The sequence below is a fragment of the Zingiber officinale genome, chromosome 6B (assembly GCF_018446385.1).
Source record: "Zingiber officinale cultivar Zhangliang chromosome 6B, Zo_v1.1, whole genome shotgun sequence".
Taxonomy (NCBI): Eukaryota; Viridiplantae; Streptophyta; class Magnoliopsida; order Zingiberales; family Zingiberaceae; genus Zingiber; species Zingiber officinale.
Window position 1 is genome coordinate 5,371,971 of NC_055996.1, and position 11,507 is coordinate 5,383,477.

Genomic DNA, 11,507 nt, shown 5'->3' on the forward strand with positions numbered 1-11,507 from the left:
CAATTGCAGATCTTAACTTGGTATATGCCAAACTAACATTATCATGCGCAAGATTTATTGAAGTTGAATCAGTTGATTGTATTCAGAACAGACTTCGTTAGAATGTATCAAAATGGTTTTCTAGTTAACTCGATCTATTAAGATTTACCTAAAACAAGTAGAGGTGTTTCATTTAGGTTGATCCTACCAAAAGCTTAATTCAATTTGAATCACTTGAACTAATTGATCTGGTAAGAACATTATGGTTCAAAGATATCAATCTTTTCAAAACTAGTTATTCAACAAAAAAAAGGTGTATAATTTGGGACTCTGTTCCAATATCATAATTATATTGTGCATGGTAATCCATATTTTGTTTTACATATGATAATGTGTATCAAGCTTTAACCGTTACAATGATATCGTTGCTTATATTTTTAAAGCTCTTAAGGGAGTAGCTTGACCTTGTGTTGTTATGTTTGCTAAAACATATTTCTTGTATTTTTCCCATTTTAATTTGATTTGTGAATATAAACTCATTCATGAAATATCAAATATCTAAGATGGTTTATTATAATCTTTCCAATTTGATTTATGAACATCTAAATAAAAGTAGTAGAAAGTTTTAAGACAACTCTAAAAGGCCTTGAATATTGACAAAAGATTCTGATAAGTTCCTCTATTATAAGAAGTCCATAAGATGTATAATTCTGATTGTTCATATGCAGTTATATTTTATCAATTCAAGATCTTGATGAATAAAATGAGAAGTAAATTTTCATCAAAAAGAATAAAAAAAGTCACTGATATTTAAACCACTGTTACTTGTTGAAAACAGAAGCAAATAGTGCCTTTGTTTGGTTTACAAGTATTCACATTGCAACAATCAATATTCCTTTGGGACGATATGAAACAAAAAGGTCATGATTTAGATATTGAACCCAGACTTTGAATCAGTCTTACAAACACAACACTCAAAGAAGCTGACAATATTTCCAGACTCGCGCTTTGTTTTAGTGAGATCTGAATTTCTCTCTTCCTCACTTGCCCCAGCAAAATGGATTCTGCAAATGAGTGAAACAGAAGAAAATGATCAAGAGAGGGAGATAAAGAGAGATGCTTTCTAGAGTAGCTACATAAACCTGGCTTTGTCCTTGAATAAAACAAGAATTAGCTACATAATCCTTTTGCATACACAAGCTCTCAGAAGACTAGAGGTTCTAAAATTAGAATTTTTACTGATATGTTACATATTCTTAATTGTCATCTTCTTTTTTATGTTCCCTTGGGATTCAGAAGCTTTGGTGTTCAGGACTTTGCTATTTCTTTGTTTCTAACATACTAACTGAAACAGAAACACCTCATTGTTCATAAATGATATCAAAAGAAAAAAAAAACACAGCTGAGGCCACTTACCAACATCTTCTTCCTCTTCTTTCTCTTCTCGACATAAGCAAGAAGCTCCTTCTGTTTCTCTAGAGCATCCTCAAGAGCCTGGAAACACCATAACCTAGAAGTCTTAGATAATTGCATTGTCACTTTATTCTAGGTTAAGAGCCATTTTTAAACATAAAAATAAGTAGAGAACTCAGCCTTGAATCAACAAGGACTATACAAATACAAGGAACTTGTGAAATGTTTAGATCATTCATCTACAAGAAATGGCAAACATCTTATAACAAAAGAGTTACATTTCTTCAACACAATACCTGCTTGAATGTAAATAAGTTAAACCTCTCTAGGTTCACATTCAAGTGCAGTTTGTCTATACAAGAGTCTACCATGCCCAAGCAGCAAGATACTTAATTCTCTGTTATATTCATAACGCAAATCTGGCCAAATCTAGTTCCTAGAAGAAAAACAGTAAATATATGTGTGTGAAATAAATGATTTTAAGCATGCTATATGGTAAATGATGTCATGAAACATTTTTTGAATGATAGGAATTCAGAGAAGTTATATATATTTACTCATATTTCTCAGTGTTTAAGAAGATCCTACATCGAATGTGTGTATCATCAGATGTATCAATAGGTTGAATATTTGTATTTAACAGTTTCTTTAGAAAAAATATTTTAACACTTTTTTCAAGCTGATACCTTCTTTGTTGCAGCAAGCTCTGCCTCCAAAATATCCACACGCTTGACGGCAGAATTTAGTATCTCTTCCTTCTCAGGTGGCATCTCAGTGGGCTTATTGTCAAGAACAGTTACCTTCTCTTCCAGCTCATCGAGGCGTTTCAATACACATGAGTATTCAACGGCTGAGACAGTCGGTGCCGTCAGCTGCCTCTGGTGCCTTTTGCCAGAACTGGAGTCAATGTCTGCATTAACAATCTTCCTTGTTATATTCCGACCAACACGGACCATGGTGAAAACCCCCATGACAATAGCCATGGCCCCAGAAAGAATCCCATTACTAAATCCATCAGGACCATTGTAGACTTCAGAGACAGCATATGAATCTGTAATTCAAGTGGATTGTAAGAAAAATAAAGTCCATAAATGGGAGTAAGAATTCTGAAGTAATAGTAATTTGAAAGCTTAAAGATTTAATCATGCATCAATATGGACCTTCAGGGACGTCAAACTTTTTGTTCCAGTTAGCATCCACAGCCTTGTCCACAATTGGAACAAAACCACCATAAGAACAAGGTTCAGGGAATTTTTCACGAGAAATCTGTACATGCAAATCCTTATGGTTAAATGTTAGTGCAGCAAATTTTCAATTATCATGAAATAGAGTCATGTAGAACTACAATAGACTCTATTTGTATCCTATGGTTTCTTGTATTCTCAAATATAGAGGTCCTTTGATCTTGTTATCTTCAAGAAGGAAAAGTGTACTATTGAGGATATATTTTCAAATCTAAAGCTAAGCTAAACCTTAGGATTGTAGCAATTAGTACTTGAATATTTGATGTGATCAAACATCATGATTTGGATGAAGGATAGAATATGGTATAGTTAAAGAAGTTTTCAATTTTTCCTCTAAAGAGAATGATAACACTCTGTTAATGTATACTTGCTGATCCAACCGTTCAGTGAAAGAAATGGAAATAGCTAAACAGGAAAATCAGCAAGCTAGATTACAAGAATAGACTAAATAGGGTTTGCAAAGGTAATGGTTTACTAGAAATTACCTGCCATTTGGAACTGTCAACTTCCCGTATAGGTGACATGTGTGGGTGCTCAATAGTACTCCTTGGGGGACTCGGAGAAATAGAACACTTATCTACTGTTAAATGAGCTTTGGGATAGCAGGAATCTTGCTTCTTCATTGAACAAGAATTACTTCAGTATCACAAAATTCCAAGGGAGAAGTACAAAATATGATATCATCATCACCTTAGGATAGAATACTTCTTCTTCAGAAATGGTTTTTTCCTCAGCTCCAGATGTAAGATGTTGCAATTCACAACTTCCAGTGCCATTTTGAACAATCTACGTTGTCAATTTATCAAAGAACATTGATGCTTAAAATATGATAAGGTTCTCTTTTTGATGCAATATAATGCAAAAGGTCACAAGCAAGGAATTAGAGTATGAACCAAAAGCAAAAATGAATGGGAAACAACCACCTTCAAGATTTCAGTATCCTTCCACGGCCCTTTATCCGATCGAAGACATCCACCTTCACATTTGCAAGTGCCACCAAGGAACTCCGGCAATTCACTTGTGAATTAACCAATAAATTAGGAATTTTAAAGATCAATTATTAAGAACCATTATTTCTTCTTATCATATTTTTAAAACAAAAAAAAAATTGCTTGAAAAAATTCCAGAACTATATTTTTCTTTTATGTCAATTGGCATTTGTCCCAACTAAGAAAATTTTCAACCTCTAGTCATAAGAAGATACCTGGCATCAATTACTTCTAGCAGCTTACTTTGGTACTTGTTTCCTAAAACCTGCAAAAAACTTTTTTAGATGCTAAATTCTTTTGTTGTACACATTCCATGTAGAGGCAAAATTCTTACATGGATCTTGGCAGTGGTTTTGGGATCAAGAAAGGACTTTATAGTACTCCAAAGCAGTCTGAATCCCTGGCCTGCATTGATGATAAACATGCGGCACAGGGTCTGAGGAAAGAAAAACAGTTACAGTGATTGGACACATTGGACATTTAAGATTCTAACAGTAAAGTAATTGATCAGAATTTATGTCTCTCGAATAATTAAGATACCTCAGGATAATTGTCGCCGTCAATTTTTTGAAGACATCCTATTAGTTCTCTTGCAGCCTTACTGAATTGTTTAACACCCTACATTTGAAATTGTCACATAAATTAGAACCAAGTAGAGATATCTGAGACATGAAAAAAGAAGAAAAATGAAATGTCTAAGACAAATCTGAATTCTTCCAGAAAAAGTAGGAATATACTAGACTTAAAAAGTTCAAAACATCTCATCTATAGCACAATCCTTTGCAGATGCTTTCATTTTGTTTCTAAATCATGCTTGGAAAAAGATGAAGACTGTGATATATTTCAAAAGGTAGCGAAAGTCATCTCAAGCATACCACTCCCTGAACATCAATGATGGTAGTGCTCTGGTCTATGTGTTGTTTTGCCGCAACTGAACAAGCTGGAAACTTGACAGCAAAAGTCCTCTCGAACTCTTTTACATGGTATTTAAGATATCGATCCATGGTTGTGACTTGCATCAGCTTGTTGGGATCAACTTGACCCAACCTTTCAATATAGACAGGTCTGCCATCCTTATCTACCCCATGATGACCTTGTGGATAGTATTCTAAGACTTGATCAAGTTCCTTGAATTCAAAATCCTATTGTACAATAGAAAGAGGAAGAAGAATGTGTTATTCTGAAATGCCACTAACAATAAATATGTTGCAAATAATTATAAGGATAAAGAATCTGATGACAATTGAAAATTGATTGTCACACTAAAAGTAAGATAGCATACTTGATTATGAAATGGACTTTGGAGGAAGTTTCTTTATAATATAACTTATAATTATTCTCCGCGAGCCACACCACTCAGAAATGTGCTACACTATGTTGCACATGTTACGTTATATGTTTTAAAGTAAGAAGAAAGGAGTCCAGGAAAAGAGAGAATTTATGAACTAAAAAACATGTATTTTTGCATGAATAATAAACACACCTGAAGGAGAAGGATATATTACCTCTAAAATTGTGTCAGCTCCAAATTCCTTCCTCCACTTAAGCATATCTGCCCACATTTGCTTTGTTTTCTCAATGTCAAATTTTCTAGCCTTGAGAAATCTGAATCACATAAATTTGCATTGATAAGGAAGAATGAAATAGAAGAAGATAGATGGGTAGGGAACCAAAGTTATTGCCTTTTTCATCCAACTTCAAGTAGTCATGAAAGAAACAATTCAGTGCTTAATTCTCAGGAAATAATTTATTTTTTTTTAAAAAAACATCAAGCCAGTGAAAAACCTGAGCATCATATGATAATCATCATGCTTAGAGGGTAGCATCTCTTCCAAAATTAGAATCTGACGGAAGGCATCAACGGCCTTCAATTCCTCGGCATCACGCACATCCTCAATGGAGACAGACATGACTTTGCTACTTCTCCTGCCCCTTTTTGTCAAAGAATTCCTGAACTTTGAGGATGCATTGTATGCCTTCTTCTTTAGTGATTCAATCTTGGTTTTCCTTTCATCCTCGGAGATAGTATCAAGACCTGAAAATAGATATTAGCATTCAATAAGTCTTTCAGTAAAGAGCCCCTTTAGAGCCTCAGACTTCATTAGCGTGTGTCTGTGTATTGTGTAATGTTATATTTTCTAAACTGAGGAATCATAGCCTAGGCCACAATCATCATTTAAAAGACACAGTAGGATATGTAATGCATTTCATATTAGTTGCTTTTCAGCTGCCTATTTCAAACACTTTTTTTGTGTCATCTACAATCTTGAAACGTGCAAGTCATTAACATAAGCATCAAGATTCATGACGTGATGTGAGATTTCCGAGTCAAGCATTGCTTAGATTTCTAAACTAAGTATTTACCCTAGGGTCATATAAATACTTATGAGAAGGCCTACATTATTGAGCTAATTAAATTACCTTAGACTAACTTAAACTAAAATTCAATACATATAGGGGTTCACCACAGGTCTTGAAATTGTTATCGCAACTTCCATATTCTCATGATAGAAATCAAACTACTATTCAAGAACAAGAAGATTCTTTTTATCAATGAAATAAAAAATGATATTGTAGGTAAGCGAAAAGAAAAGTTATTTAGAATGTTCCAGGCAAATTCAATGGCACTTGGTTACATCCTGAACTGCTCTAATACTTTTGCTGATAATAGCAAATAAAATTGGATGAGGAACATATGCAAACAGATCATGCAACAACACGCCAAATCTCGTCATTTGCATACCATGTTTGTGGAACTGGTTAACTGGTCCAGACATGACTTCACACATTTTTGGTGCTTGCAAGTTCAACCTGGTTCAAGATAACAAAATGCAAAGGGGTTATGCAAAGAACACCTCCAAACACCTGAAGTGTGCAATTTTATCAGTAATTAAACAACAACAACAATTTCTGAGGGAAAGAGGTATTATATAGATGCATGTTTCATCACACGGGAGCAAAGGTGTAAAAAGCTGATGCACAGAAGGAAAGAATGAATCTTTCTATTAATCGCAAGATATAACTATGAATAGTGAATGGATCCCCCAAATGTAAGACAAAGCCGCAAAACTAATCAACTTGTGCACAGTCGCAAGCCCACAACATCCGATGTAGGGTTGGTTTTCTTGGGCATCATAAAAAAAAATATAACCGATTGTTGGTACCGCTTAAAAATCTACATTCGCCTCGACATGAATAAAGTCAAATGCATTGCAGAAGACCTCAACAATCAGCAGAAAGGAAGCATTTTTCTTCTCAAAAACTGAATGGAGCTAGAAGGAGAAGCCAAACAGAGATAAAAGGCGAGAAGAAAAAGGCATTACCTGGGAATGGGCTAGAAATCTGTCAGTTAGAGAAGAGAAAAAAGGCGATTGGGGGATCGAGCAGCATAAAAAGACCTCGGTGAGGAGAAAGGGGAGAGTTACAGGAAGGCAACAACGCGATTGCAAGCTGTAGGAGAGAGAAAAATCTCTCCTTTTTTTATCAATGGATGGCGTTGACGAGGTCCCTGTCTCCAGCCGTGTGTCGGCAAATGTCCACGAAAGAGGGAGGAGGGTGACCGAGAGCCGAAATGCATGCCACTCCGTTCTTTGGAAACGGCTTCCATAGAGGCAACCTACCTAACTGTTATACCTGTCAAATTGCATAAAACAATTATTCAGAATTGTCTAATTAAATGTAAGTATATAAAATATTAAGTAGGTTGGAATAAATAAAAATCATATATTTCCATAATATTATGGTGTTAAAATTTTATTTTTTAGATTCTATCTAAAAGATCTTATTTTAATATAGATATCTTCATCTTTTTAAATATATGATCTTTTTCGTGTCTTTTTAATATGGGACTTTAATTGTATTCCTAACCATTCTCCCCTCAAACGAAGATCATCATTATTCTCATAGTTCGAGCCTCCTCTCAAGTATATAGTCACTCTTGACCTATTCCAGACCTCCCCTCAAGCATCCAGTTACTCTTGACTTGCTTTGCGTCTCCTTGCAAGTATCCGATCACTCTTGACATGTTCAGGGTCTTCTCGTAACTTCGTTCAAGATCACCGCACGTGACATCCGGTCTAGATTATGACTCTGATACCAATTGTTACGTAAAGGGGGCAACACTTCTAACACGGAAGAAGGGAAAGAGATAAAGAGATAGTGCGGAGCAACGAGTCAAAGACACACTAGAAAGAGCAAACATGAGGAAGAAGAAGAAGAAGAGTGAGAAGAGTTACCTACTACACAAAATAGTTGAAACTTTATTAGAATTCTCTCTATATTAAAGAATTCACACCATAATGTAATAGGTTTACAATTACCCCCTATAAATAGTGTCCAAACCCTAACATGCTAAAACAGACCCGAAAAATCATAACAAATTTCTATTATAAAAAATTGTAATAGAATTCTATTATAAAAAATTGTAATGACCTTCACTCATATATGAGCCACCCATTAACAATCTCCACCTCGGTGAATATTCACCCCTTCGAAGAATACGAGTATTTGAGTAAAACTCCAACTGGATCTCTAGGTCTGGGCTTTCTTCCTTTAACATCTAGAGACAAGGATCAAGTTTAAGCAATACTTGAACTTCTCTGCGGTTACTGGCTTTGTCAACATATCTGCAGTATGGACATTCTCAAGTTGAATTTCCCCGGAAGCAATGATCTCTATGGTCTTGTGATACCTCACACTAATATGCTTGGTTCTCGCATGATACACTTGATTCTTTGTCAAATAGATAGCACTCTTACTATCACACAACAACTTGACTCCATTTTGTTGAACCCCCAATTCTCCGATCAACCCTATAAGCCACAAAGCTTTCTTTGCTGCTTTACCTATGGCTATGTACTATGACTACATAGTCGATAATGCAATTATGAGTTATATCATTAACTTCCAACAGTTATATCCTCTAGTTATTGTGAACACGTATCCTGTAGTAAACCTCATATTATCTAGATCTTTTGCATAGTCTACATCCACATATCTTGACAGTGAAGTATTTTCCAGTTGTCTATAGAACATGATATCATAATCAGTTGTATTGTTCAAGTATCTGAAAATCTACTTCACTACATCTTAATACAGTCGACCAAGATTTGAGAGAAACTTACTCACTATACTAACTGTTTGCATTAAATATAGTCTCATACAAACCATAGCATATATCAGACAACCAATTATACTATATATGGAACCTTTGACATCTTCTAGATCTCCTCATCTATCCTTGGACATTGTGTACTGGATAACTTGAAGTGATATGCAAAAGGTGTTCTCAACGTTTTTGTATTCTTCATGTTGGACATATCCAAAACCTATTCCACATAGCTACGTTGAGACAACCATAATCTCTCTGTATCCCTATCCTTATAAATTTCCATCCTAAGAATCTTCTTGGCTTCGCCCAAGTCTTTCATGTCAAATTCCTTGCTCAGTAACTCATTCAATTTGTCAACCTCTTTCTTCTTCTTTGCAACAATGAACAGGTCATCGATGTATAGTATTAGGAAAGTCAGCGATTCATCGTCCATGCTCTTCACATATAGGTAACAGTCGTACTCACATCTTCTAAAGCTATTTTGAATCATGTATGAATCAAAATACTTGTATCATTGCCTAGGAGATTGTTTCAATTCATAGAGTGGTTTATTCAATATGAAAATCAACTGCTCTTGTCAGGGCTGACTAAATCTTTCAGGTTGTAACATAAAAATCCACTCCTTCAAATTCCCATGAACAATGGTGTGGCGAAAATGTTGAATAGGACAATCATTAAGAAGACAAGATGTCTCATTAATAGGCTAGCAAAGAATTTTTGGGCAGAAGCAGTTAACATAACATGTTATCTCATTAATAGATCATCAAGAGCAGTACAGGAAGACAAAGTATCAAAGGAAGTATAGACAGGAAATCTAGTAAATTACTCTTATCTTCAATTTTTTTAATGTCCAGTCTATATGCATATATCTAGTGAGAAAGATCAAAGCTGGATGCAAAGCTAAAACATTACATTTTTATGGGGTATTAGAAAGGAGTTAAAGACTTCAAGCTTTGGGATTCTAAGGCAAACAAGGTGGTGATCATCAGAGATGTGGTGTTTGATGAGAAAACCATGTTACAAAGTACTCAAGAAGATGGAACAAAAACATCACAAAGCAACAAGCATAAGGACATTGTGTAAGCGAAGCAAGAAACTCATGACTCTGATAATGATAGCTCAGGGCACACAGAACATCACATATAGCTGGAGGCAAGATAAGACAGGTCATAAAGTCACCCACCAGATATGGTTTTGAGGACTTGGTGTCTTATGCATTCATAACTGATAGTGGAGATCCTACATCTTTTCAAAAGGCGGTTCATAACACTGAGAAGAGCAAGTGGATGAGTGTTATGATGGAGGAGATGAGGTCACTGTAAAAGAACAAAACATGGGATCTAGTGGAACTTCCTGAGAGAAAACAAGCTATAGGACGCAAGTGGATGTTCAAGAAGAAGGAACCAATGTCAAAGGAAGGAGAAGTGAAATACAATGTCACCCCACATGACATCCGATCTGGACCATGACTTTGATACCATTTATTGGGACCAAAATAATTCATGTATCTTCATAATGATATAATATTATCCACTTTGGCCTTAAGACCTAATGATTTTATTTTTTTTTGACTCTATCTAAAAGACTTCATACTAATAGAGATATCTTCATCCTTTTAAACCCATGTTTTTTGAATATATTTTCAACAAGGGTTGGCTCAAGCCTATTTGAGGCCCTAGGCGGAAAATAAAATTTAGGTTTTTGACATTATTTAAAAAAAAAATTCCCTCACCTTTTATTCATTCAGACTTGGGATCGAAAACAGTGGTTTAATTTTTTTTTAACAAATTAAATATTAATTTTAAAAAATAATACAATTTAATTTTCTCATTTTTAGATACTAAATTATTAATTAAATTTTCATATTCAAGTTTTGATAACCTAATTATTATTATTAGATATAATAATACACCTCAAGTAGATAATAAGTTTACAATTCACTTAGCTAAAAATAAGTGTATTCAAAATTATTTTAAAAAAAGAAATATAGAAATATGTCTAATTATTTAAATAAAAGAAGGAGAGAACAACCCTTACAAAAATGAACAAAATTGAGGAAATAAGAATAATGAAATAGGATAATAATAGAAAAAAATATGCTCTCATGCTCAATTTAAAAAATAAAGATCACAATAAGATCAAACCAACCATTATCATTTATCAAGAACTAAATGAAAGCCTTTTTAAGCACAGAGCAAAAGAAAAAAATATCATATTTTTCATTACCTAAACCAGAACAATTATAAATGATAGAATGGAGACAAAGAGAAAATTGAATAATTTATGACTATAAATATATCTAAATAAAAGTTAAACTTCTATCAAGGAAACGAAATGATAGAGGTATCTCACTCATTATTGCTAAAATTTAATAAAATCTTCTATTTTTATCAGACACAATATGGATGAATACATAACATTTGAATAAATCAAGCAACAAGCATCATAGCACTGATCGGATCATCGTGTAAGTGTTAGGTGCAGTTTCTTTTCTCCAATCTCAATGAGCAAAAAAAGTACAGAGAGGGAGGGAGTTGGAAAAGGGGAAGAGGAGAAACTTAAAAAAAAACTAGCATTTTTATTTTCAATTGTATGGATAAGATAAAAAATATTTTAATTTATGTTTTTATTGATCAAAGAGAAAGTATCACCAAGGAATGAGAAATGTAATGAGAGTGGGCCATGATTGAGAGATATTGAAGAGGAATAGATTAGATTTTATAAAATAATATCTATAATTAAAAATAAATTTAATTTGTTAAAAAAGAATCC

The 11,507-nt window shown here is 34.1% G+C and overlaps 1 protein-coding gene across 1 annotated transcript; it reads right to left on the bottom strand.

Moving 5' to 3' along the window:
• Positions 1-783: 783 nt before the first annotated feature.
• LOC121991788 (phosphatidylinositol/phosphatidylcholine transfer protein SFH12-like) lies at positions 784-7,218 on the bottom strand. The gene is made up of 15 exons (XM_042545823.1): positions 6,949-7,218; positions 6,369-6,436; positions 5,411-5,660; positions 5,131-5,230; positions 4,501-4,767; positions 4,166-4,243; positions 3,960-4,061; positions 3,841-3,890; positions 3,560-3,653; positions 3,327-3,422; positions 3,122-3,253; positions 2,553-2,658; positions 2,079-2,443; positions 1,396-1,473; positions 784-1,043 (listed from the first exon to the last, which is right to left on the bottom strand). Exons 2-15 carry the CDS (start codon positions 6,412-6,414, stop codon positions 1,020-1,022), a joined length of 1,788 nt encoding a protein of 595 aa, XP_042401757.1. The 5' UTR covers positions 6,415-6,436; positions 6,949-7,218; the 3' UTR covers positions 784-1,019.
• Positions 7,219-11,507: the final 4,289 nt, after the last annotated feature.

Coding starts and splice junctions, on each gene's coding strand:
- LOC121991788 (XM_042545823.1), bottom strand. CDS start 6,414: ATGTGTGAAGTCATGTCTGGACCAGTTAACCAGTTCCACAAACATG. Junction 4,244..4,500: donor TCATTGATGTTCAGGGAGTG/GTATGCTTGAGA, acceptor TTTCAAATGTAG/GGTGTTAAACAATTCAGTAA. Junction 3,423..3,559: donor AGGATACTGAAATCTTGAAG/GTGGTTGTTTCC, acceptor TTGACAACGTAG/ATTGTTCAAAATGGCACTGG.